The 25,470-nt window shown below is 50.0% G+C and overlaps 12 protein-coding genes across 12 annotated transcripts; 7 read left to right on the top strand and 5 right to left on the bottom strand.

Moving 5' to 3' along the window:
• Nucleotides 1-208: 208 nt before the first annotated feature.
• On the top strand, nt 209-1,837 carry N7537_002911 (acyltransferase family protein; the record flags this gene model as incomplete). The annotated part of the gene is made up of 1 exon (XM_056893969.1): nt 209-1,837. One exon carries the CDS (start codon nt 209-211, stop codon nt 1,835-1,837), a length of 1,629 nt encoding a protein of 542 aa, XP_056758964.1.
• A 741-nt stretch (nt 1,838-2,578) lies between these two features.
• Nucleotides 2,579-4,582, bottom strand: N7537_002912 (uncharacterized protein; the record flags this gene model as incomplete). The annotated part of the gene is made up of 4 exons (XM_056893970.1): nt 2,579-3,003; nt 3,061-3,141; nt 3,196-3,799; nt 3,851-4,582. The coding sequence occupies 4 exons, from the start codon at nt 4,580-4,582 to the stop codon at nt 2,579-2,581; spliced, it is 1,842 nt and encodes a 613-aa protein (XP_056758965.1).
• A 1-nt stretch (nt 4,583) lies between these two features.
• Nucleotides 4,584-4,992, top strand: N7537_002913 (uncharacterized protein; the record flags this gene model as incomplete). Its single annotated transcript, XM_056893971.1, has 2 exons — nt 4,584-4,691; nt 4,735-4,992. The coding sequence occupies 2 exons, from the start codon at nt 4,584-4,586 to the stop codon at nt 4,990-4,992; spliced, it is 366 nt and encodes a 121-aa protein (XP_056758966.1).
• A 49-nt stretch (nt 4,993-5,041) lies between these two features.
• Nucleotides 5,042-6,253, top strand: N7537_002914 (putative pantetheine-phosphate adenylyltransferase; the record flags this gene model as incomplete). Its single annotated transcript, XM_056893972.1, has 1 exon — nt 5,042-6,253. One exon carries the CDS (start codon nt 5,042-5,044, stop codon nt 6,251-6,253), a length of 1,212 nt encoding a protein of 403 aa, XP_056758967.1.
• A 535-nt stretch (nt 6,254-6,788) lies between these two features.
• Nucleotides 6,789-8,485, top strand: N7537_002915 (F-box domain protein; the record flags this gene model as incomplete). The annotated part of the gene is made up of 2 exons (XM_056893973.1): nt 6,789-7,271; nt 7,332-8,485. Exons 1-2 carry the CDS (start codon nt 6,908-6,910, stop codon nt 8,483-8,485), a joined length of 1,518 nt encoding a protein of 505 aa, XP_056758968.1. The 5' UTR covers nt 6,789-6,907.
• Nucleotides 8,486-8,782: 297 nt separating this feature from the next.
• Nucleotides 8,783-10,372, bottom strand: N7537_002916 (histidine phosphatase family protein; the record flags this gene model as incomplete). The annotated part of the gene is made up of 1 exon (XM_056893974.1): nt 8,783-10,372. One exon carries the CDS (start codon nt 10,370-10,372, stop codon nt 8,783-8,785), a length of 1,590 nt encoding a protein of 529 aa, XP_056758969.1.
• A 1,294-nt stretch (nt 10,373-11,666) lies between these two features.
• On the bottom strand, nt 11,667-12,914 carry N7537_002917 (M6 family metalloprotease domain-containing protein; the record flags this gene model as incomplete). Its single annotated transcript, XM_056893975.1, has 1 exon — nt 11,667-12,914. The coding sequence occupies one exon, from the start codon at nt 12,912-12,914 to the stop codon at nt 11,667-11,669; it is 1,248 nt and encodes a 415-aa protein (XP_056758970.1).
• Nucleotides 12,915-14,117: 1,203 nt separating this feature from the next.
• N7537_002918 (uncharacterized protein) lies at nt 14,118-17,021 on the top strand (the record flags this gene model as incomplete). Its single annotated transcript, XM_056893976.1, has 1 exon — nt 14,118-17,021. The coding sequence occupies one exon, from the start codon at nt 14,118-14,120 to the stop codon at nt 17,019-17,021; it is 2,904 nt and encodes a 967-aa protein (XP_056758971.1).
• A 428-nt stretch (nt 17,022-17,449) lies between these two features.
• N7537_002919 (TFIIH/NER complex subunit TFB3) lies at nt 17,450-18,693 on the bottom strand (the record flags this gene model as incomplete). Its single annotated transcript, XM_056893977.1, has 3 exons — nt 18,651-18,693; nt 18,354-18,594; nt 17,450-18,284 (listed from the first exon to the last, which is right to left on the bottom strand). The coding sequence occupies exons 1-3, from the start codon at nt 18,685-18,687 to the stop codon at nt 17,450-17,452; spliced, it is 1,113 nt and encodes a 370-aa protein (XP_056758972.1). The 5' UTR covers nt 18,688-18,693.
• A 194-nt stretch (nt 18,694-18,887) lies between these two features.
• On the top strand, nt 18,888-20,648 carry N7537_002920 (prefoldin-like protein; the record flags this gene model as incomplete). The annotated part of the gene is made up of 1 exon (XM_056893978.1): nt 18,888-20,648. The coding sequence occupies one exon, from the start codon at nt 18,888-18,890 to the stop codon at nt 20,646-20,648; it is 1,761 nt and encodes a 586-aa protein (XP_056758973.1).
• Nucleotides 20,649-21,394: 746 nt separating this feature from the next.
• On the bottom strand, nt 21,395-22,454 carry N7537_002921 (uncharacterized protein; the record flags this gene model as incomplete). Its single annotated transcript, XM_056893979.1, has 2 exons — nt 21,395-21,506; nt 21,565-22,454. The coding sequence occupies 2 exons, from the start codon at nt 22,452-22,454 to the stop codon at nt 21,395-21,397; spliced, it is 1,002 nt and encodes a 333-aa protein (XP_056758974.1).
• Nucleotides 22,455-22,901: 447 nt separating this feature from the next.
• On the top strand, nt 22,902-25,330 carry N7537_002922 (Zn(II)2Cys6 transcription factor; the record flags this gene model as incomplete). The annotated part of the gene is made up of 5 exons (XM_056893980.1): nt 22,902-22,966; nt 23,025-23,647; nt 23,709-23,740; nt 23,821-25,143; nt 25,208-25,330. 5 exons carry the CDS (start codon nt 22,902-22,904, stop codon nt 25,328-25,330), a joined length of 2,166 nt encoding a protein of 721 aa, XP_056758975.1.
• Nucleotides 25,331-25,470: the final 140 nt, after the last annotated feature.

Genomic DNA, 25,470 nt, shown 5'->3' on the forward strand with positions numbered 1-25,470 from the left:
TGAATTCGCCGACCTCAGCCCCCGGGGCCGCATCATCGGCTTTATCGCACCTCGCTGGACGAGCGAACTGTCCAGTTCCATTCTCTCGACTGTCTCAATACCCTATACCGGCCTAGATGCTTCCCTTTGTCTATTAGAGCGTCTAATTTAAGGCTTTTGCCCCACCGGACATGCCCACTTGCGATCGACCCGACCTGCAGAACATAAAATGACATCCCACCTCGATCGGGCCACCACCTCGGCCTCCGACATCCCTTTGAAAGATCTCGAATCTGCCTCCTTGGAGTCCCATTCGACGATTACACCCCGCTGGAATGGCTTCTCACAATTTCACCCCTCAAACATCCTCGCGCATCCCGAGGGACTGACACCGAAGATGTCGCAAGAGGACTGGCTGGCATATTCTGAAGACACATGGCACAGGTTGACACTTGCGCTTACGCCAAGTTTTCTACAACACTTGCTGGGCAGTTCACCACCCCAGCCTGCGAAGCTCCACGCCATCGCAGCTCTAGATGGGCTGCGTGGCTGGGCCTGTCTCCTCGTCTTCAATTTCCACTTCTTTTTCACATACACATGGAAGGTCGCGATAGGATGGGGGTTTGGCGGTGAAAACTTTGGAATTCACCAGTTGCCCTTCTTCCATATGCTGATCTCTGGTCACATTATGGTGGCCATCTTCTTCGTCCTATCCGGCTACGTGCTGTCATATAAACCGCTGAAAACGATTCGGAGCAGGTCCTTCGATCAAACTTTCACCGTTCTCGCATCAGGCACCTTCCGCCGAGCATTTCGTCTATATATCCCCGCAATTACTGGGATTCTTTGCGTCTTCGTGGCTGTTCGTCTCGGGCTGTACAATTACTCCCACGGCGTCATCAAAGAGGGACACACAATCCTCGGCACTAACGAGCAACATCCACATGTGTATAAGTCCTTCTCAAAACAAACCGATGACTTGTGGGTCACCTTGGCCACCTTGATGAACCCATTCGACTATGCGCTCTACTACAACTATTATAACCCGCACCTTTGGACAATTCCTCTCGAATTCCGCTCCTCACTTATCCTATTCGTCGTCATCCTGGGGACATCACGCTTGGTGGCACCTGTGCGCATGACAATGGTTTCTGGCTTGATTTGGTTCTGCGTGCGTTATGGTCGCTGGGAACTCGTCCTATTCCTCCTTGGCATGCTGATGGCCGAAGTGGATCTCATCAATGGAACCTGGGAGCCTTCCGCACGGCCGGCGGTAGAAGACGATAAAACAACCATACGCCTCAGTCCCGGCAGCAAAACTACCATCAGAGTATCCCGACGTGGGCTATGGATCTCACTCTTCGTAGTCGGTCTCTACTTCGGTTCATGTCCCAACATCGGATTCAAATGGACGCCTTTCTACAGCTGGCTGTGGCACATCACCCCCAAGACCTACCCAGAGCCGCACCGCTTCGCCCAGACTATCGGAGCCGTCCTCATCGTCTTCTCTATCAATCACTCCCCTGGTATCCAGAAACTCTTCACAAATTCCTTCTCCCAATACCTAGGCAAGATCTCTTTTGCATTCTATGTTGTCCACGGCCCCGTCCTCCATTGTCTGGGCTACTCCATCATGCCCAATATCTGGAATCTCACCGGCAAAGAGACAAACTTCCAATATTGCCTTGGCTTCCTCATTGGCTGGCTGATCTGCCTCCCCATCGCCATCTGGCTAGGCGATGTGTTCTGGCGCGCTGTGGATATCCCGAGCGTCAAGTTTGCGCGCTCGCTCGAAGATCGTCTCATTTCCAAGGGTTCAACACTCGGTCGCCCAACCCTGGCTACCCACGCAGAGTGAAATTCTTCGTTGACTTGGCATGGACCTGTTTATATTAGACCGCGATTGTCTAGTGGTTGCTTTTTCTGTCTTACTACACCTGTACTCCACATGATACCTGCTCGCTGGGCGAGGCATTTTGGTTATTTTTACTGCATTGTACTGTCGTTCTATCCATACTCCTAAATTTTAGATTCGTGATTAAAGCAAGACTATCACGTCATACACTCGTTCAACAGAACATGAAAGTAAATGCATATCTCATTCAAGCTGTCAAATCCTTACGGCGGGGTTGGCCCCTATCATCAATCCTAGTTGTTCCCAAAGGAGCTACGAGCTCGAGGTAATGTGATTGCAGTGATTTACGTAGAATAGGCGCCCAAGACCATTCCTAACCAATAGCAAATGGTACATATCCAATGTATAGTTCATTCATTCGTTCACTCGTACCAAACAAGTCAGAAGTGTGGCCAATCAATAGACACAAGAGTCACCCATGAAGATCATCGGGTTTCTCACTCGACCTATGCAAAGAACGTACCGGGTCCGACACAGAGAAGCCGACCAGTACCAGCGAAGCACACATACAGCAAAGCAAAGTAAAAATAGGAGACGCTGTGCGCACGCGAAGCAATAGATCGCGGCAAACAGAAAGAAATATCAGAGAGATTGGACCATCTAATGCAAGAACCATGGTTGTCGGAAAGCACCAGGGAAGAGAAGAGACGTCGTAAGGAAATCAATACTCCTTTTTTCGTTGGCTCATAATGCGACTCCAGTTAGCCCTCGTCCGCCGCACACTCCCAGCCATTCCCGTGGCTGGCCGGTGTGGTTGGGTCCGCCTTGTGGGGACCAGCTGATATTGGAAACTTCGTATTCGCTCTGCCAGACGCCGGCTGGGCCGCGCTCCGAGGTTGTGGAAGGCGGTGCTCCTGGGGTGGTAGAGGGAGGGGAGGCGACTGGTGCAGCGTTGTGCTGGTTGATGAGGTCCCAGAGGAGAACCATGCTATCGTCGCCGCCGGATGCGAGGATGCCACGACGGCTTGGAGACCACTCTACGCAGTTCAAAGCAGCCGAATGGCCCTTCAGTTCCAATAGAGCTTGGCCTGGTTGTCGGACGTCAAGAACGCGGACCACACCGGAGTCTTGTGAGAATGTTGCCAGGAGATGAGCATCATGAGGGGATGCTAGGATATTGTGTTAGCTTGCGATTATCCTCTGTGTCGGGATCGTGTTGTCCATACCTGCGATTCTCAACAACGGCGGAGGGTATAGGCCGGCCTGCGATTGGCCAGGGGGGCTGGAGCTTCCAGGGGTCATCACTGCTGAAAATATTATCAGTATTCAGAGCCTATAATTATATTTTGGCAAACACTTACGCTTCTCGTTCTTATCCGTCGGCTCGTAAATGATTGTGCTATGCTCAAGGCTTCGCAAATCAAACATTCGAACACTGCCATCAGCGCCACAGCTAACAAAGACATCAACACTGTTAGCACAGAAGCGAACGTCATACACCTCCTTGTCGTGGGCAATCAGTTGCGTCTTCGCTGTCAATGTGGGAATATCCCAAATGGTGCAAGTTGTATCAATGCTCGAAGTGATGATCAGACTTGGAGAAATTGTATTCCAATCAAGAGATGTAATAGGAGCAGTGTGCTCAGGAGATTTTGAATTAGACAGCAAAGCCAGCGGGGAAAGCTTGGAGGTGGCAGGATCTCGCTGGTTCATTGGACGAGTGATCGAGTTTGAGCTTTGTAGAGGCTGAGAATTCGGCAGTGACCATAAGCGAAGGTGATCTCCCGACGTGGCCAGCAAATCAGTCGATTGCTTCTGAGATGAGGGAGGTTCCCAGAGGATGCGGGTAACCGGGTAAGAATGTGTCGCCTCGGCCGTTTTCACATAGTCCAGTTTGATTTCTCCCGCAGCCGCATCTGGTGTATCGGGATCTGGCTGTGTCCAGTGTGTATCGAGGATTTGAATCTATTGACTGATTAGCATAAACATATTTATCCATAGGATGAATGCACATACATAGTTGTGACTGTCTTCTAGATAACTTCCCATGGCTAGCTTTCCACCAAAGCCCGAGTTTCCTGTGATAGGCCATTTGCACCAATCCACTGCATATATAGGCCATGGTGCGACGTAATTGCTGTTGGTCGGCACCTGGTTGTCTCCGTTGGTGTAAGGCATCGATGATATTCCGGGGTTCATAAGTGCTTCGCTCAACATGTGTTCTCCGGAGGGCCTGATGTCAGACAGACCCAGGGGAGAGTACTTAGAGCCTTGCGGGGTGTGAGACGGGAATCCTCCAGGAGAGGAAGGATATTTGGAGCCATCGGCCCCACCATGTTGTTTGTACATGGATTGGTCGAACCCGGCCGGGCTAGATCGCGAATGTCCATGTGAATTAATCATGCTGGCTCGGTGGTTTGTTTGCGACGACGACGGCGGCATGGTAGGGACAACCGATGGAGCGGTATTTATTGATACTGCAGCCGGGCGGTTCTGATTTCCTGGCTTCAAGGCTCCGGGAAGGGCAGTGCTGCTGTTGTTCCCGTCGCCGCCGTACTGAGAGCTCTGTTGTACGTTAATCGAGGGAAGCCGGGCACCTGCGTCCGGCGTGGCGGGATAGTCGTGCGAGGAGGATTGGCGGGACAGGTTTGGATTGATTAACCCGGTTGATGGAATGTGAAGCTCCTCCGGCTGGCGACTGAACACAGCCGACCGCCGGTGGGAGTCGTAGGAGGCGGGATTCGACATGATGTGGCCTATGCTGAAGAGCAAGAGCGCCGTCTATGCAGGGGATGGTGCGATGGATCGTAGTTGGAGGATGAGCTCCACTGTTTCTCGATCGAGATCAGTGAAGGAGGTTGGGAGATGCACCAAATTGGGGATATAGCGGGGCTTCGAAGGAGCTCCAACCAGAGGACCGTGTCAGCCAGATATCATTCCAGCTTATCAGGTCACTTGGCTCGCAATGGCATCCTCATCTCAATCGGAGAGTTGTAGAGTGGAGGACAGAGGGCGGTGTCATCCTACCAGAGCAGCTGACTCAGCCGTGTACCCCAGCCTGCGATGATGGATCCGATCAGTTCTTCAGGGTGGTGGCTCCTTTTGCTTCTATGATTTCTCTGAGATTTCTTGGTTTCTTGAATTCTTTGTTGGCTTGATATCCGTGAACCCCAGTGATTGTTACTGTAGTTATATATTCTTAACACCATGGCTTCCGATCATACCAATTCACCCACGGCTTTACTACTACTTCCCCCGCCTCCAGCCTTTTCTTTTGTCCAAGTCAAAGATGCCTTCCAGCCATCCTTGGTGGATGTCTACACTAAGCTCTCAAATGCCTTGATTGGATCCAACCGTACGGCTATGCTGGATATTGCTTTGGCCATTCCAGACCTTCTTTCCCCAGCCTGCCAACCTCGGGCCAGAGTGTTTGCACAACTCCAACATTATCTGAGCAGCGTCTACACCCTGGTTGGTGTTGTCTGTGCAACACAGAACATTGAATTGGATTCTCCGGGTGGCATTGATACCCGGGTGGTATTTATCAATGCAAGTGAGAGCACCTCGACCATCCAGGCTTCTGATAGTCCTCGCTTTGGACCCATTCTGGACATCCAATCACTAGCAAATTCAAGGCGCCGTTGGGATCATGTTTTCTATATGTCCAACACAAATGGCCAAAATTTGGCTAATTCCTTCACCAACAGTGTTAGCAGTCAGACTCGGGACGGCACGGCGGCAAGCATGCAAGCCATTACCAGCCAGCCTGACTGGGAGATCTCTGACCGCCTGTTAATTCCTGACGACCAACATCCATCCACTCCATACTATTCCGTGGTCGTTGGTGGCACATTTGATCACCTTCATGTTGGTCACAAGCTCTTGCTCACGGCAGTTGCATTGGTCCTGGAACCGCTGGACCGGGAGCAGGAGGGCCGCCTGACCATCGGAGTGACCGGGGATGCGCTGTTGGTCAATAAAAAATATGCCGAATTTCTTGAGAGTTGGGAGGAACGTTGGCAGAGTACTGCAGATTTTCTGACGGCCATTATGGATTTCTCTCCTGAAAAGAAATCACCGCAGATCGAGCGTGTTTTTGCGCCAGGACCCAATGGGAAGACTGTCCTTGTAAGGATCCAACCCAACTTGGCTTTTGAATTTGTGGAGATCTCCGATCCTTTTGGGCCTACGATTACCGAGGAGAACCTTGGAGCAATTGTTGTTTCAAAGGAGACACACTCCGGAGGGGCGGCCGTCAACGAAGAGCGGTTGAAGAAGGGATGGAACGGCCTTGCTGTATTCGAGGTGGATGTACTCCAATCTGGAGAAGCAGCCACGGCCACTGATCTTGAAGGCTTCGAGTCCAAGATCAGCAGCACAGATATCAGACGGCGCCGAGTCCATCTCGCGAAGGTCTGATAGGTACACACGGCACGTAATGATATGGAAGATCCAACAGCTAGTAGATAATCTCTCAAACACTTGTACATACATTAGTTCATCTTGGTTTCGGCCATTAACCCCCAATCAATAGTTGCCTACCTCTTGGGCAGACACATAATTCACACGCATGGTCCATCACTCTGCATGATGTGACGACTTCCCGGCGGGGTCGACATTGGCCCCTCCAACACTACTCGCTCTCATTCAATGGCCTTTCCTGCAGGTTCGCGCGCTGGCTGGCCGCAGAGTCAATCAATCATGTGATTCTGGTGTGGCAGCGTCACCAATGAAATTAAGCGGATCGTGTCAGAGAGCCCGGCTTGTCAGTGCAGAGGGCGCTAAATCAGGCACTTGACGATCATCCCCGGTCGCGAAATCAATCGTTAGGGCGAGAGCTCTCGTTATGCATGGTGAGACAAGTCAACTGTCCTACTAGTGTCTGCAGGAGAACGACGAGTCGAGTATTCGACATGGTTTTTTTGTTTTATTTTATTTTTATTTCTTATTCTCTCCCCCTTTCCCCAATTCCCTCCGTGATTTGTCTCTCCGGTCTTGGGGACAGGTTAAGAACATCGATTTTCCCTCAATTCCTCCATATTTCCATGTTGCTGCTACTTCAACAAGCAGCCGATGCTTCGGCTGCGCGCGCCGATCATGGCCCAGCCACGTCACATTTATGATCTTGCTGACGAGCTACTGAGCGAGATCTTGTCATTTCTTCTCGAACCCGCACCTCGAGCCCTAAATGGCAGATTCAATGGAAATGGACATACTTCCAGGCCTAGCAACCACGAACATGAAGTGTCCGATCTTGATCACTTTCGGCTCGTCTGCAAGCGCTTCATGCGAATCGGCACCCCTTACAAGTTCAGTCGATTCACTCTACGCTTTTCTGATCATGGCTTCCGGCGATTAGATGAGCTGGTAGACATGCAGTTGGCCTATTATGTGAAAACCATCACATACATGGTGCGACCCTTTTATCAAGGAAGCGGTACCAGCTCTTCAATCTCTCATGCACAACCGAGCAAATTAAACTAATAGCAAAATACAGGATGGGCCCGGACACTACGAACTTTGGGGTCAGAAAATCCCGAAATATCCCAACTACACAGTCGCCGACTACGTGAACAAACCAATCTAACTGAAACCAACAACGACCAAACCCGCCTCCGCCGTGCAATCTCATCGTTCTCGGCTCTACAGGAAATAAAACTCCTAAGACTGCAAGACGAAGCAGACGAGCACCTCATCGACTTTATACGCGACCGCTCACTAGGAACCGGCAGGACCGCAACAAGCGTCCGCTTCGACTGGGAAACCGCCTGTTCGCGCGCCGTAACAAGCCTCAGCATCGCCCTCCTCGACTCAAAATGCAGCTCCATCCGTTTCACAGGGCCCCAAATCAGCCCCGAAGCAACCCTCCAGCTCCTCCGCGCTCCATCAACAACTCTCGCCGCCATGGGCGGACGCCTCACAAGCCTCGACATAAACTTCCACTCAACAACCGACATCACCGCAACAATGGCCGATCTCTCAGAAGTCTTCCACCGGTTCTTCGTCGCAGCCAAGAACCTCATCGCCATCCACATCGGCTTCCTCAGCAAAACACCCTTAGACCTTGACCTCGAGCTACTCTTCCACCACATCCGCTGGAAAACCCTCCGCAAACTCAGCATCCAAGGCTGGCGTCTGAGCGCAGACGAGATCATCGCACTCGCACGTCGTCACAGTCCTCAATTGCGTGATTTCCGCTTACTCGGCATCTACCTCCGACCTGGCGGTCAGTGGCGCGATGTGTTGGTTGTCCTGCGCGAGGAAATGGAGCAGCTGGAGCGGTTGGTTCTGAAGGATATTGGTTATGCTGCACACTTTGATTCGGTTGCTGTCTCAAACGGTGTTGAGGTGTTCGATAATTACCCTACTGGCCCTGTGCCATCTTCTTTTACTGTTGCGACTGGTACGTCCTCGGCTGTTCAGTCGCCGACTGCTGCCCCGCTCGCATCTGATGGACTCCCTGCTTTATTAGGGGGAAGGCGATTGCCGTTGAGGCGGACTTCGCTTGAAAGACTGCGTGCTTTGTCTAGTGAGGACTTGGGGGATGATGGTGTACATGTCTTGCATGAGCAAATGCCTCTTTGGGAGGCGTGGGTTATTTCTGCCCCGCATCAAGTGAAAAGGAATGGTCAGCCACATTGGAGTATGTAAAAGTGAGAGAGGTAGAGAGATGCCTAAAACGTGCTGATTATTATTTGGACTTTGCTTTGTTTGGAGTTGGGGGCTGTTTGGATTACCTTTTTGATGACTTGCATGTGTTAGAGCCTTTTGATTATATATTTGGATGCAATTATATTGTTTTCAAGCAGATTTCGTAATAACGTGTAGTGCATTAATATTGGCCAAAAGAAATAAGGATATGTATGTAAGGATGCAATCTTTGGGGTATCGCTAGACAAAAGTACGTTGGAAGAGGACCAACCCTGCACCAATTATTTTCAAAATCTCCTATTCATAGCACTGGGGCCAATCACCGCCAGAGCGCGCAAAAGTGAGGCCCTTGACGAAATCGCGACGGCGACAACGGCCAAGCTTATCGACGGGGCAACCATGCAGCGGAACAACACGGTCGTTAACGAGGACTCGCACGAGCGGCTCCGGGTCGCGGCGACATTGCATCATCTCGACATAAGCACGAGCACCGAAAGGCACCGTCCAGGCGGCTGAAAATCCGTCCGTTTCGTTAGTTGACTGGGCCTTGGTGAGGGAGAGTGGAGAAGTGCCGTTGTACAGTCCTAAAGCAGAGAAGAACGGAATCATTCCATTGTCGTGCGTGAAGTCTGCGTACATGGTGTAGTTGAGGGGGAATGTCGCAGCGCCGGGGGCATCGAGTGTACGGTTTGTGCTTGTGTTGTCGACCACTGGGGCGTGAGTGAGACGGGCAATGAGTTCGTTCACGAAACCGACACCCTGGGTTGGGCCGAGCGGGTTGCCTGCGCCATAACCGTAGTACTTGCTCAGTGACTGGAGGTAGTCGTATTGGTCCCATTCGGCCTGGGTGAAGAGGTTGCAGAATGGAGATAGCTTGGATCCATCGCTAGTCAGGGACACTGTCTCGAAGGGGCAAATATCCATCAGATTGATCACATCGATGTCTTCAAGTTTGATGCCAGGGAGGTTAGCCTCAAGACGGGCTCGGATGGGCGGCACAAAGATTGCCATGTATTTTTCTTCGACCTCGTCGCCTAGTTCACTTTCTTCGAACTTGGCACAGATCTCACTGTGGTTCAGAGTGTTGTTGGTGCCAGACTCTTCCGAGATGAGGACATTGACCTTAGGGCTTGATTGACGGTGATTGGCATGCTTGTCATTCAACTTTTCCTTCTGAAAGCCCTTGATGAAGTTCACTCCTGAAGCCACAACCCGCTCCGAGTCAGATATGCGAATGAAAGGCACGGCCTTTTTAGCCAACGCCGCATAGCGCTGGTAGAACTTGGTTCCCGAGCTCACCATCTGGTTCACTCCAAAGGGTACCAAATCATCACCGCCCATGGTGTAGTTGTATGAGCGGATGAATTCCGTGTTGCCCTTGTATGAAGTCGCGTTCGCTTGGATGCTTTTAACGAGCGCGGCATATGCCTTGCTCTTTTTCGCCGACGGGAATCGAGCACCATGACGGGAGATCACCTGAGCAAAAGTGATCTGACAACCGTGAGGTACCTCATCTGAGATGGCCGATTCGTCAGAAAGAGAGAAATAGGGCGAATATTGGCCCCACTTGTGCGAGAGCGAGGAGTTGCATTGATAACCGCCATCAACAGTATTGCAGGCATGTTCGTGATGCGATGATCGCTTCGACTTGTTCAGGGGAAAAGCCACAGGTAGGTCGGGCTGGGTTGTGACATGCGAGGGGGGGCGGTTGCACTGGGACCCCTTCGCGAAGTACACAAACAGGGCGAAAGCGCCCAGCAGGGATACTAGGGTAATTGTACGCCATTTTCGGGCCGATCGCTGGCGTTGCTGCTTCCGGCCTTGATCTTGGCTCTCGCCAAGTAGGCCCTCTTCCTCCCCATGCTTTTCTTTGGAGAACGCTGCCATTGCACCTAGTGAATGAGTAGAGGGTATCACGACAAGTACGTGGAACCTGCAAGGATATCGAATGCGAAGAGGGGGAAATCAGTCCATTTTTAAATGTCGACCTGGCTCTAAAGCATTTGGGTTAACCCCTTGCGGAGGTTGTGCTCGTGAGTGTTTTGATCCCGCTGATTGGTCCGTTGTTCTTTCATGAAGCTGAAACACGTGGGCCCGGAGATGCCCTACCTGTGGTGGGATACTTAGCAGTACTTGGCTCTTACCATGTTTTAGTATACAACTTGAAGTCACTAGAGGTACCCAGTTATACATTAGCCCAACGGGGTTATTTAACTAACATGTGGTGATCTTCCTAATTCTCGCCCTACAAGGACAATTCTATGTACAACATGATCCTCAATTCATATCAATCTACATAATTACTTCCCCTCTAGGGCAGTTTCGGGCAATTAGCCCGTGTCTTACGTCGCATCCAAGGAAAGTTCAAGGGAAGCCCAACACTAGCTTGTTTCTTAGGTTACTCATATAAAGTTTTGGTGGCTTATCTCGTGTGGAGCCCGGGGCATATATTTCCGTCCCTATCAGATGAGATTGTCTTTCCCCTGGACTGATTTAGCATATTGAGATGCAGGGGCACTGAGGTAAAAATAAAATAAAATAAAAATAGTGATCATTGTTCGCTCGGTTGACTATTTGACTAAGTTACTACTTTGCACATGTATATACATATTTGTGTACCTCCCCGGATAATACGCCACGCCAAGAAAAACCATTCCCACCAACTACAAGAACCCAACGCCCCATGTGCAGTGAATTGACTTTCTAGTAAATTATGACAATATAATTTCAAGATCCTAGAAGAAATACAAGGAAGAATAAGCGAGTATGCATATCGCATACCCGCCTACTCCGTACTATGGAGTCCATTTAGGTACTGCCGAGGTATATAGGTGATAGACCAGGCTAGAAGTCATTGGCTTTAAAAGTACGCGTTGCTGCAGTGCGACGATTAAGGCATAGTCGTCTGTTTCAAAGACCAGCAGACGCGTAGATCGTATGTAGATCAATTCGATCACTGACCCGGAGTCCATAACGGCGCTAAGTAGTACGGAGCACCAACACTAATACCACCTAGATAAGGGGGTACCTAGGATAGGTATAGAGTCGGATATAAAGTCCAAAGGTATACTATAGTACATGCGATAATAAACTAATATAAAGCAACGTCTAAGGAGAAGCAGCCCACGAGGGTAATATATGTTGTGCATAAAAATCCAGCCACACCGACGATGTACTCCACTCACTCCACCTCGACTGTAACGGTATAATCATCTCCCTTCTGCCCGACCACAGTAATTTTGACCCCATCCTCGGAAACAAAAGTCTTCCGGCCTGCCTCGGTTGTAAAATGGGCATCATTGAGCTCTTCACCACCACAACCCCCAGAACCTGGAGTCGCATCATGAACGCGAATAGGGCCAGCGCCGGAAGCCAGGGATGTTGATACCGTATAGATAAGGACCCCGGAACTGCAAGCCTTGCTATCCGCGCCAGCCTTGGCTCTCACCTCAGCGACAATAGCAGTAGTCTCGTCCCGCTTCACAACGACTCCCTTAACACCCTCCTTGGTTCCAACGGGGGTAATGGTGTGAGTGGTCGATCCAGCACCGTCCACACAATCGAACTGGTTGTCAGAAAACCAACCCAGCTTCCACTTGTGCCACGCGAAGTAATCCGGGAGCCCCCCGCTGATCAAACCCATAATGTCATGTCCGCCAACATACATGGTGGTGCTGCCGCCGGAACCATCCGAGGGATACAGATCCGGTAAACCCATTGTGTGTCCTGTCTCGTGATTCATGACCAAAAAGCCCCATGCGTCAGGAGCGTCTTGGCCGAAGGTGACAGTTTTGCTGATGATAGTTCCATCCCCCGCCGTCAGTTCGCCCATGAAGGTAGGCGAGAACGAGATGTGCTTTGCTGCCTTGGTCGGAACAATGTAGAGAACGTCGGTGCCGGCGAAGTTGATGGCCTTGCCGACTGAGTCGAGCGCATCCTGTATGTATTTTGCTAGAAGCTCTGAACTAATTTCACGATCGTAGGAGTAGGTGGAGGACTCTGCGGGCATGCGGTAGAAACGGGATGTGTCGGCGGTGACATCGAGAGTAAGTTGGCCAAAAGAAGAATTGGCGTACCAGTCTGGTGCACCGGGAATGAAGAGCTGGTGTAATTCTTCTGTGGGCTCTGAGGCCGCTGCATCAGGGAAGTCGACGAAAATCATGTAGGCGTTGAGGGTGCCTGTGCTTGGCGCAAAAGTCTGGTCTGTAGCACCGATACCCTCGGTGAGATCGACGGAAGTCGGCTTGAGTTTGCAGGAGCTATTTCCGGCAGCGCGTGAGTTGATAGCACGAGCATGATGATGTTGGTGTGCAGATCCAGTCTTATGAGTAGACGTAGAAACCGAAGGGCATGCATTGACAACTTGCGTCAAGAGGCAGAGCAAGCCCCAAGGAGCGAGCCCTGACAGCTGATTGAAGTGGGTCTTCATCTGTATAGCTCTCTTGATTTGGATGATTTGTGCCTTGTACTACATCCTTGACTGGCAATCGAGGGCTTTATAGTTAGGAAGAGCATTCTGGTCCAAGTGAGACATGAGGTGAGAAAGAGAATCATTATGAAACAATCAAGGCAATTCAAAGGATTCCTTGGTTCCATATTCATCAAGCCAAGATCTATTAGTCGTCTGGAATAAAGAGAAGTAACTAGTACGGGGTAGATCGAATCTTGTTAATATTAGACTACCTCTATTGTTACATTGCCTATCATGGCTTTTTACTCGTATAAGAGATATGTACACTCCTACTCCGGAATCCTTGATCGGTAGCTACAATAAGTGGTATAGATACGTCTCTGCATATATACTTACACTCTTTCGACACGGACATGCCGGAGAACCTCGTGGTTTCTGAGTTTCCTTTCTTGCTCTTTTTCATATTATCTGGGAGGGGGACATCTGCATTATGAGTGGGGTTCTCAGGTACTAAGGGGCTAGCTATGTACTCCGCACCACGACCGACGAGAGATAATAGGGGCATTACTTTGTCGATCACGCTTGGCGTGGTTATAGATACACGTGACGCCACAGCAGCCTTATTGTTAGGTGTAGTATGAGGTCTAGTTACCGAATCAGACTTGTGTTATATATTAACTAGTTAGTGCCTTTTCTCTTTCCTTAGTCACACACTTCGAGGGTTAAGAAAACCCACATGGTACCAACATAAGTCAAAGGTTATACATAGATAAGTGTCTTGCACAAGGTATGCTTTTTTACTGCCTTCGTATATATATAAAAAGACATAAAAAGACATCTAAAAAGAGCATCTAAAAGACAGGACAAGGCCGTATAAGCCATCTATTCTTGTATTATTTGTATGGGAAATCATATGAATGATACCTGATTTCTAGATTTTTGTATGACTTACCCATGCTAGAATGCAGCAACACTGCTCGTGTTAGTACAATTGGCACTACTCTTAGTATTTCCAGCAAATATAATAAACTTCTCTCCATCTAGTACATCTGTTTAAGTAGAAATAAAGAAGTTGAACAATTCGATTCTGTACTTCGGCTGTGGGGGGAATCCAACCAATCAGAATTCCCGGGGTTGCCGAGACGCGCCCGACCCAAACATTCCAACTTTGCTCCAAAACAAACCAACTCCAATCTTCAACTTCACCCTTTTACACTTAGAATGCCTCCAATGAACAGAAATTCTGGTTTACACGACGATTCATTTTCGCTCACCAATTTGGACGACGAAATAATGGGCACCTCAACACGACGTGTCGATGAGGAGCTTGACTACGATATCAACACATCAACACTTGACCGTGCTTTCCCCGAATTTTCGCAAATACAGACCTCCGAAGAGGAGGAACACGAGTTGGACGACGATCTTTCACATAGCGATCTCGACATGTCCGTCGAGGTGGGACGCGGTGCTGAAAAACCAGAACGCGACGACTCGCGCAGCTCTATGATGAGCTTCGAAAATAGTGTACGCTCATCATCACCCGCCATTCGCGTTGAATACCCCACACCACAAAAGCCAGTTACTGCCACGCGTCCATCGCGTCGTGCTGTTAGTGAAAATCTACGCAAGAACGCTCAGGTGCGACGAGCGACCCAAGCACAGAAAGAAACTATGAGTCCGCAAGTCTCGAAGGCTCAACGCGACCAGCGCCGGACCTTCTCCGATATGCACGCCAAAGTGCGTGACAGCTACGAGGGCTCATTTTTGGGAGATGAACGGCCTGCTCCTATCACCACGAAGACGCGTTCGACGCGTTTTGGAAACGCAAACACCTCACAGGAGATTGCAGACGCAATTGAGCGAGCTTCGCGGGACGCCTACGCGAAGGAAATCCGCAAATCGACTTCCAACTCCGCAGGAACTCCCCGAAAAAGCAGTGCTAATGCAACCAACACCAACACTGTTGGTGATACCATGACCCATCAATCATTCCTTCTTCCCGACCTCCCTAACATCTCTGAACTCGTCTCCGGTGTGTACGAAGATGGCACACCTGTTTACTCCCGACAGGGCAAGATGCGCTCTACCCGATTTGTGTCCCCACTTCATGACCACACAGACGTGTCTCTCCCTCACGAGCACATGCCGCTTGATGCAGTGCCTGTCCCCGAAGATGAGAAGGCTTTGTTTGTTCATTTGAGACTACTTCAGGATAAAGTGGCAGAATTGGAGATGTTCAAGTCCGAAGCAGAGAGAAGAATGGACAGTTACCGCCAGGAGAATTCATCTTTGAAGGCGAACAGACCTCGCCAGTCATCAGCGAAGTACGAATCAGATGATAATTCGCACAGAAAGGGATCTAAGCGTTTGGAAAATGAGAACCAGAAGTTAGACGCTGCCAATCTCGCTTTACAAAACCAGTTGGATATTGCCGATCGAAAGGCGCAGGTCCAGGAGTCTGCCATCAAGCGCTTGAACCATGACAGAGAGTCGGCTATCTCACAACTTGGAGCCGCTTATCTCGAAACTCGAGAGCTGAAGGCCGAGAACGAGGAATTACGACAGGAAAATGCAGAACTCAAGTCCCAGCTCAGCCGAACCTTGGGCCGCAAGGCTCGCGAACAGGACACCATCGAGTCCGAAGCTAGTTCAGCCGTGTCTGATGATGTCGACGACAGCCAATCTTACACTGAACCCAGTGGGGACGTTAGCCGGAGCACCAGAGACGGTACATCGAAGAGCAACCGCTCCACTACGAGAACCAGACGCCAGGATGACTCCCGCTCGAAGGTGTCTACCCAAGTGAATAAGGAAATTTCTCGCCTTGAGAAGCAACGTGCCGATGAGGCCCTTTTCTCTATTGAGATGCCATCATCAAGACGTACATCGACCTCTAAGCCATCGAAGTCAGCTGTGTCTCGCTCGGCCGACTCAAAAAGCTCCCGTAAACAACCCAACACGAGCAAACAGCGTGTGAAGCGAGTGGTAGTTGAAGATGTGGCTGGGCCGGAGGTGTCTGAGCAGACTAAGGCTTCATCCGAAACAGACGTTACCCTCTTGAGTGTTATTGATGAACATGAAATCTCTCGTCTACGCAAGACATTGGAAGAAGAAAGGATGATCCGCAAGCAACGACGTTCGAGTGCCCCTAAGGAATCCAATCCTACAGAAACCGTCAACTCGACTAGACAGAGCATTTTGAAAACTCCTGCCCCTCGCAAGTCATCACTTCGCGATTCCAAAGCAGAAATCCCTCGCCCAGCCTCTGCTACTGGAGACATTACCACCGCCTCAAAGGCCAATACCGATGGAGACGGTAGTCTTACAGTACCAATTGCCGATCGTTCTCGGCGTCATTCAGAAAATTCGTTGCCCGCAGTATCCCAGCGCAGGAAGCAGCGAAATGCCACTGACGTGACCTCCGCTTTCATCCTTCCTGATATTACCCTCCACCACGTCGACCTAGCGGCCGCTGATCCATCCAAGTTGCCACAAGCCACCCAAAAAGCATTGGATACCATTGCTCGACACAATGGAGAGAACTGCACAGTTTGCAACGGTCACTCCGCTGACGGCACCTGCAACCACGAGTCCGTGAAGGTTGCCAAGCCCATCCCTGTGTCAGGGCGTATGCCCAAGCCATCCGTCTGGAATGAAGAACCAACTATGCGCCCCTCGCAACCCCCTGCCGTCGCTCTTGCTATTGTTCTCAAGGGCCTGGAGGACGAACTTTCTCACCTCAAGATGCAACTGGCCACATACCAAAGCGCCTACAACAAGCTTGACCCATCGCTCGGCAAGCGCCCGCGCAAAGCCCTGCAAGAAAAGATTGACAAAATTTTCAAGGACATTGACATGAAGTCCGACCAAATCTACGCTCTTTACGATGTTCTGGAGGGCCAAAAGCAAGACGGGCGTGAGATGACCGAGCAAGAAATGGAAGTGACTCTGGAGTCAATTGGAATTGATGTCGGCATGTCCCATACGCCTGATGTCACTGGTACTACCGATAACTCTTCTCGCCACGGCCAGATTGACTTGGATGATGAGGAGGATTTGCCCTGGGAGGGTATTGAGAGCACTGGTGAGATGACTGGCCACCTTTCTCTGGGCGGCCACTGAGTTTATTGCATCGCATTGCGTATGTTTATACCATTCTGGTTATTTTGATGCTACTTTGGCGCTGGTTCATGGAGTATGGTTCCATCTGTATGTTTAATTCATTGATTTGGGTAATCGATTGTTGGTTAGGTAGTTCTTGATACTCAAATGTCATTCGGTCGTATCGCGGCCTTGGAAATAACCTTTTCCATCCCCCCTTCAAGAGTTCAATGTAGCGGTAGCTCCCTTTCCGACCGTTTACTTATTGTATGCTGTATGTATCAATCTCAATATCTTTGTCACATTTTGGTTAGATGACGGTAATATCATATGCAGTGGCTGGGATACCCCAAGCGAACAGAAGAAGAAAAATACGCCATCGCTGTGCTATAAAAGAATCCAATACCATGCAAGCCCCAAAGCCATTGCAAACCAAGTTGAAGTGGCATTTAGGCAGTGTTCTCCCCACCCTCCACGGCCATAGCAGCACCCTCCGTAGCCGTCGACTTTGAAATATTAGCAGCATCTCGCTGTGAGATTTCCTCCCCAACAAAGCAGCTCAACCCAGCAAAAGCCTCAAGCAGGGTACGCGAGTAGTATTCACGCAAATCATAACCACCAGCCAGCATGCGCGCATCATTGCGAATAGGATCAAGATACTGCGACGGATAATACGACTGGAGAGTATAATAATCGCGCTTGTCGGCCACATAGCCCATAAACGGATCGTACGGTTTCTCTGGCTCGGGCGTCTTGATCTTGCGCAGACCCTTGACAAGTCCCGTATCCGCCGCCCCAGCATGATCCGCCGTAGAAAGATTCGTCCCGCGCTTGGTCTCCGACCGCAGCGCAGCCTGTTTCTGTCGAATGCGTTCTTCCTCGCTGCGGCGCGCGGACGACTTCTTGAGTAGTACCTTGTGTCCTTCGCGCGCGATGGCTGCGGCATCTGTTGACGAACCGGAGGCGAGTCTTGAGAGGAAATCTTCGCGTCCGGCTTGGATCTCGCGTCGCTCGGTCTCGTATTCCTGGCGGACTGCTTGGCGGCGCAGTCGGGCTTCTTCTTGTTCGAGGGTCATGCGGGCTTGGAAGGAGGAGGCTTCCTCGGCTTCTATGGCTTGGTTTGTGCGGATTGATTGCATGTTGTCTGCGGCGTATTTTTGGAGCTGGGCTTCGGTCTTCGCCACGTCGATCCGGCTTACTAGGTTCGCGATTATGTCCTCTCTTTGTTCGAGGAAGTCATCGTATGCACGTTTTGAGTCGAACTCTTCTTCACGGCGGTTCAGGCTGATTGAGATAAACTGTTAGTCCTCGCATACCACAGGGTTCTTCGGGGGTATTTAGCAAGAGACGTACATGTGCATCACACGCCGCCGGATATCTACTTCTCTTTCCACCCCGATATCTTCGAATGTCTGCTTGCGGAACCGATTTTTACGCAGCGTCTTGCGACATCCAGCTACCGGACAGTTTGCAGGACCGGATGAGAAGATGCGGTCCACGCACGACTCGCACATCTTGTGGTAGCATTCCGGGTTGATGAGAAAGCGCATGTCCGGGTTGAGGTATCGTGATGATTTGCAGACAGGGCAAACCTCTGTGAAAAGATGTAGTTAGCATTATATATCGCGACAAAGCTGAACAAGACCTTACCGTCTTCATCACGGCGAGAAGCCGCATCGGAGGCCATGGTGAGAGTAAAGTGACGTGGGAGAGATGGACCACGACTGGCTTGAGGCTGATAAGCAACTTATGCGCACGGACCACATCATCATCACCTTTTTGCGACTTTTTTCTTTTTTTGCCTCCGGCAACCCCTCTCTTTGCTCCGTTTCATTCAATTTACATTGCCTGTGCAAAACTGCCACTGAGTTTTCGCATTTCACAACCATGGGAGTACCGAACCCCAACCTCGACGCTCTCGAGGAGCAGCGCCTCGCGCTCGAAGAAAACATCCTCCAACTTCAAAAATCACTCTACCACTGGCGAACCTGGGAAGCAGAATACGATGGACTCCGCGAGGAGATCAGCAACCTAGAAGATGACGCCAGCACAGACGACTTCTTTGCTGTGGCCCTGGAATTCGGTGGCACGCTGGTGGACCAAAAGGAAATGCAGACAATACTTGGTTCGCAAGGTGTGACTCGGTCTCGCGGGCAAGTAGTTGATCTTCTTGGAAGACGCATCGACTACGTGCAGCAGAACGTTGCGACTATGGAAAAGAGGCTTTCGAAGGCCCAAAATGAGCTGCACGCTTTGGTCTTGAATGATCAGCCACCGCTGCAGGACGGTGCGGAGTTCCCGATGCAGGAGATTATGGAGGAGCTTGATGAGGATGGAAACGTTGTCTCGAGCAAGATCAATACACCTGGCAATGATGCTTCGGAATTGCTGGATGTGCTGAAGAAGGCTGGTGTCAAGGATATCCCGGAGACGAGTGAGCCGATAGCTGCAACTCCCGCCAATGCTACTACACGCGAAGGCAAGGTGGATGAGCCAGCCAGCTCAACGGCTACAGATCAGCAGAATGGTTCCTCGAGCGACATTACAACCACGGAGCCAACTGGCGCATCCCTGAAATTCTCTCAGCCCCAGTCCGTGGTGACCGCCGAAGATCGCATGCAGCCACCTGTCACGGACGTGAATGAATCTGCGGAAGAAGCAAGACTCCGCCGTGAAATGCTCGACTATGGAATCAACGAGGTGGGGGCTATTGTGGCAGAGTTGGAAATGGACGAGTCCGGAAGTGACATTTCCTTCGACGAGGACTACGATTACGACTACGACGAGGAAGATAACGAAGATGAACATGGTCGCTCTCACACCCGCCTTCCGGCGGAATACCACCAGCAGATGATGGAATTGGAGGCCAAGCTCAATGCCCGAGGCTTGATGAACATGGGCAAGGATACCGAGACGTTCCCCAAGGAAGTGCAGCAAGAGATCGCAACACCTTCTGAGGTTGAAACTTCCACCCAAGAGAAGAAGAAGCCTAAGAAACGAGTTGCGTTCGCCGATGACCTTGATATCGCACCAGCTCCCGCACCCTCCATCGCCGCCGAGAAGGCTCCTGCTTCTCAGGCCGAGCCTCAGGTGCTTGCTGATTCCATTGTTGAACGGACCAGCCATGCCCTGGAGCCCTCTCCAGCCACCCCCGCTGTTCCCAAGAAGACGTCGCGATTCAAAAGTGCTCGGGCCGCTGCTTTAGGTAGTACTGCTAGTGAATCTATTACTGCCGGGGCTACAATTGCAAACCCCTCTGAAGTCACCGAATCCCGCCTTCGCAAACAGGCCAATACCGCTCCATCCGTGGTACCTCCGGTCCTCTTCCCTGCGACACCAAAAGAGCCCAAACCCTTCTCCACACCGATCTCCGATGTCGTTGAGAAACCTTCTCCGCCTCAATTCCCACATGACCGAACTCTGGCCGAAAAGGTCTTTGAGCGACAGGTCAAAACAGGGGCTGCAGTGGCTCCTGAATTAGACCACTATGACGAAGAGCTTCACCAGAAGCAGATTGCGTCGGAGTTCTTCAATATGCAAAAACGCTTCAACGGCACATCGAAAGATGACGAGGAACAGGATACTTTCCCTCCTGAAGAAGATCAACCCAAACGTGTCAGTAAGTTCAAAGCTTCACGAATGGGATAGTTTTGCAAGAGTTGAAGGGCTATCTAGACTCAACTTCACCTATGTATGTACTTGTCAGGAAAGACCATTCAACTGTTTGTTTTGTTTGTTCCCCTAGGCACCCTAGTCCTTATTAAAACCCTCCTTCTCTCCCTCTTCTTCTTCTTCCTTCCTCCTGCCTCTGACCTACGGGCTTCCAATTTCTTGTGGGTTTACCCCCAGGAAAAATACCAAGGTGCATACCCCTGTCTCGTGAGATGGGAAACCGTGGTATCACTCACCAACTGAAGTCCAAGATCAAAAGAGAGCTTCTCTGGCTGCCCTCCTTCAATTTTATCAGAACAGGAGAGAAATCGTATGTTACTCGGGCTTCTCTAGGGAGGTTCAGAGCAACTACGGGAGTATTGACTAGCTGGAAAATTGATAGATGGAGTGTGGTTTATTTATTCTCTCTCGACATCACACATATAGCTTAACTTGAAGTGAATGCATATATCTCGACTTTATTTTTCCCCCTATCACCTACCTGGGTGCATTGTCACGTAGTCCCCCGCTTGATGCTTCGTCGTATTTCCTCCGCTTTTACCGTGGGACTGATCTGGCTTGTACCCAAACCTACAAGACTGCATGTCTTTGTGACAGCAAGAATCGGATTGTCGATATCGCCATATAATTCCTCATTTTCTATCATTAAACCTATATCTGCCCACGACAGAGCCCAAAGTGCAACATAGTTCCCAGCATATCAACAAACGAAGGACATGACCTCAGAAACAAGATGTCACGCCTGGTGCAATCTTCTCTAACTTGGTAACCAACTCCTCGAAAAACGCTTCCTGGATTAAAACTCCCTTTTTATCGGTCACGATACAAGATGGGCTAGAGAACAGAGTTAGCTGACTTGATTTCCCTAAACAGACATCAACAACCAACTGACCTGTGAACACGACAGTTTGTCAAATACTGCCCATTACTTTTGTCATCAGCCATGATCCCGTGTACCAAAGCCCGACTACCCTCCTCCGTACTGCGAGCCAGCAGCTTTTCAAAAGCACGGAAACCGACATTGTCCATTTCCCGCACCAATTGAGACTTGCAGAAACTGGGGTTTGGCGTGTTGATGATAACCAGTGGTGCTTTGCTCTGTGCAAGCTGATCTGCGAATGCACGCACACCAAATACCACCAGCAGCTTTGACAATGGGTATCGACCCGTCATATTGGAAGCTTCTTTGTTGTTGAGCGATTTGAAGATACCGCCCTCTTTTTGCGGATCCAGGTGCTCAAGAGAAGCGATGTAATGCAGAGCCGAGTTTGGAATGGTGATGCGAGGTGTGATATTGAACTTGGAAGCCGACTCTCGCAATTTGGGAACCAGTAAGGAAATAAGCAAGAACGTGCTCACCACGTTGACGGTAATGGTTTTCTCGTCCTCTTCCGATATACTGAATGTATTGGTTGCTAACCCTGCATTTGCTAGCAGGGCATCAAGACGCGATAGAGCTGCAGCACGGCTGGCAAAGCTTTTGACTGAAAAATAGCTATCCATGTCCAGCAGCCACACCTCGACTGAGCTTTCTTCGCGGCTGGTGGATTGTAATAGTTCTTGTCTTGCAGCTTCGCCCTTCTTCAGATCGCGTACGGCCATGATTAGCTTCTCCACGCCTAGGCGCAACAGGTGGCGGCTGGCCTCGAGACCGAGTCCTTGGTTTGAACCGGTTACGATGATTGTTTGTCCGCTGAGATCGCCTTTGGGGTATGGGAGCTCGATAAAGGTGTTGGAGAACACCGTTGATGAGAGGCCCTCTAGAGATGAAATCAAAGGCATGATTCTGTCTTGTTTGATTGAATTCGAATGAATATGAACAAGACAATGGAAGAGGTTGCGAATTGTAGTAGCGAAGTATCACTGTTCAAGATTCAACGGATACTTTTCTGGTTGCTTTAAAAGGAAGCCGTTTCCTTCAGCATTCGGACTTATTATATCCATCCTCGTCATTCCAATTTAACTCTGTAAAGGAGGCTGAAAGACGCCTTGTAGGGTTTTATTATCTCCGTCTACTACGTATATATTACGCACATCCGTTTGCGGAAAAAGGTGTGTAATTATGGATCTAAGGTATCAATACCGTTAAATAACAGACCTGGCGGGGATGGAGATAATATCTCCGCTTCGAATCGCCCCCCTTCTTTTTTATACTCCAAGATAAGTTGTCAATCTGTTACGAAAATAACTTTGAGACTTTCGCTTGACTAACTAAACTCATTCATGGAAATGACTCTGAAATTTGAAAAACGAAATCGACCGCCTCTGTCCTGCGAATCATGTCGCACACGGAAGTAAGCATGCATCGCATACTACTCCCAGGATCTGACCTCATAGACTCACTTTCCCTAGATTGAAATGCAACAGATCTCTACCCTGTGATACATGTATCAAACGCAATGTGGAATCTAATTGCACATACGCTTCTAACGCTGTACGCGGTAAGACGCGTGCTTCAAGGGAACGTGCCTTGAGCGATAGACTGAAGCGTCTCGAGGATACAATCCAATCATTTGTCGGGGGAGAGAATGTGTCCTCGACAAACCCACAGCCACAACCAGAAGGGACACATACAATTAGTGAGAGTGGAAGCGTTCCTAGTACTCATGGAGTTTCCGTCACCGCGGCTGGGTTGGCTACCAGCAATGGACGTCGCACCGGAGACCAACCTCTCCAACAGAAAGTGGTATCCAGTAATTTCAATGCTCATAGTGGTAAAAATAGCCACGTTGATTCCAGTCACTGGTCTTCTATATTGGAGGATATCAAGGAAGTCCGAGAAAGCTTGTCTACCGTTGATCCCTTTTCGCTCAGCGAGCCGATAAACGACAGTGGAAGTGGACAATCAGATCTGAGCCTTGCTCCTGGGAGTGAAGCACGATTGAACATCAATGATATTCTTACCTCGCTCCCAACGCGCCCTATCTGTGATATGTTGGTCTCTCGATATTTCAATGCTCCGTTCATGGTACTAGGTGAGATATCATTTGCAACTACCCTCCATCGTATATCCCGCTGATTCCAGGACACTGACAGGTATTGTGCACTCGGGCAAATTTCAGGATGAAGTGAGTTATATATTTTGTGTTGTACTTCCTTTTTGAAGCTACTCGATGGAACAATCCTTATCCTGACTGACTCGTGACAGTATGAAGAATTCTGGAAAGCACCGCACAAAGCTCCCGTGCTTTGGGTCGCGCTTCTTTTCGGTATCATTAGTGTATCAGTCCATTTCTTCATGAAAATGAACGCAGACGGGGCTTTGAATGGTACAATTCCATCGCCCGATACCCTTCAACAGAAGACAGCCCAATGCCTCTTGCTGGGAAGATATAGAGTAGCCAATGCCTACGCACTAGAGGCATTGCTTCTGTATATTCAGAGTGGCTTCTTGGGTGACATGAAAACCGGCTGCCGGCAATGGTTCGACATGGGGATCATACTGAGGTTAGCGTTCCGCATGGGCTACCACCGTGACCCCAGCACTTCTCCCGGGACGATGACACCATTTGATAGCGAAATGAGACGTCGGTTGTGGCTGCATATCTTCCAGCTGGATGCGCTCTTGAGTTTCCAGCTAGGCCTTCCAAGCATGATACCGGCTGAGTGTTGTGACACACATGTTCCCAGGAACTTAAACGACGCCGATCTCCAGGTTCGGATGTCGGCATTGCCTCCATCTCGCCCGTCCTCGGAATACACCCCTTTCCTCTATTTTACCTCCAAGGCCGGTGTAATGAGAATCTTCAAAAAGATCGTTGCCCATACAATCTCGCTCGCAACACCATCTTACAGCAGGACCCTTACTTTGGATGCCGAGATGCGAGGGGCTTACAGTCTGGTTCCTGACTTCCTAAAACGGAGAGACACCAGTCAATCCCTCATGGATTCATCCGAGATAATTTTAAACCGATGCAATATCGAACTCCTGTACCTGAAAGGACTCGTCGTTCTACACCGACGGTATATCCGATACGAACACCAAGACGCCAAATTCGAGACTTCACGACGCTTTTGTGTGGAAGCAGCTCTTGAAATCCTCGCCCGCCAAGTAGACTTGCATCAAGCATTTCAGCCAGGTGGCCGTCTGCACGAAGACCAGTGGATGCTTTCCTCACTGACAATTCACGATTTCCTCTTAGCTGCAATGGTCATATGTCTGGATATATCTGTGCGTCTCGAGTCTCATACAACAGCGTTTGTAGACGAGCGCGTAGACCACGGCTTTGTTTCAAGAGAGATTGCCGCGCTGAAAACCTCCCAACGCATTTGGGCTGCTAACAGCCATCGTTCGCCGGAATCTCGCATTGCATCGCTGGCGCTAGACTTGATGGCCCGGAAGGTGGCTGAGCGTCAGGCTACCTTCTCGTGTGATCACGCTGCGTTTATGGAAATTCCTCGAGTGAGCCCGGAGTTGCCTTACATGGAGCCAATGTCGGAAATGATTGATGGGTCTGAGACATTGGACTGGGTAAGTCCTTTCATGGAGATTGAATTGATTATGAATAATATCTAACTATCTACCTCTCTCCTAGCTCTTGTTAGACCAGTATTTCCAGAACTCTGGTCTCGAGGCGCCTCAGTTAGACCTAAGCAACGATATGGGTGGGTTATTTACGGATGTTCCTGGAGCATTTGACCCTTTCGCGTATAATTAGCTACAGCATCAAAGTAGTTGCCTCGGAGATAGGGAAGGAAAGCTGTCTGGCAACCTGTGATTTACTAAAGATTTAAGCTCACTACATATTTGGTTCCAGAGTCTGCTATGTAAAATTCAAGTAACACTTCAATACATTAC

The sequence above is a fragment of the Penicillium hordei genome (genome assembly GCF_028827395.1).
Source record: "Penicillium hordei strain IBT 12815 chromosome Unknown utg000001l_segment0_segment0, whole genome shotgun sequence".
NCBI classification, from domain to species: Eukaryota; Fungi; Ascomycota; class Eurotiomycetes; order Eurotiales; family Aspergillaceae; genus Penicillium; species Penicillium hordei.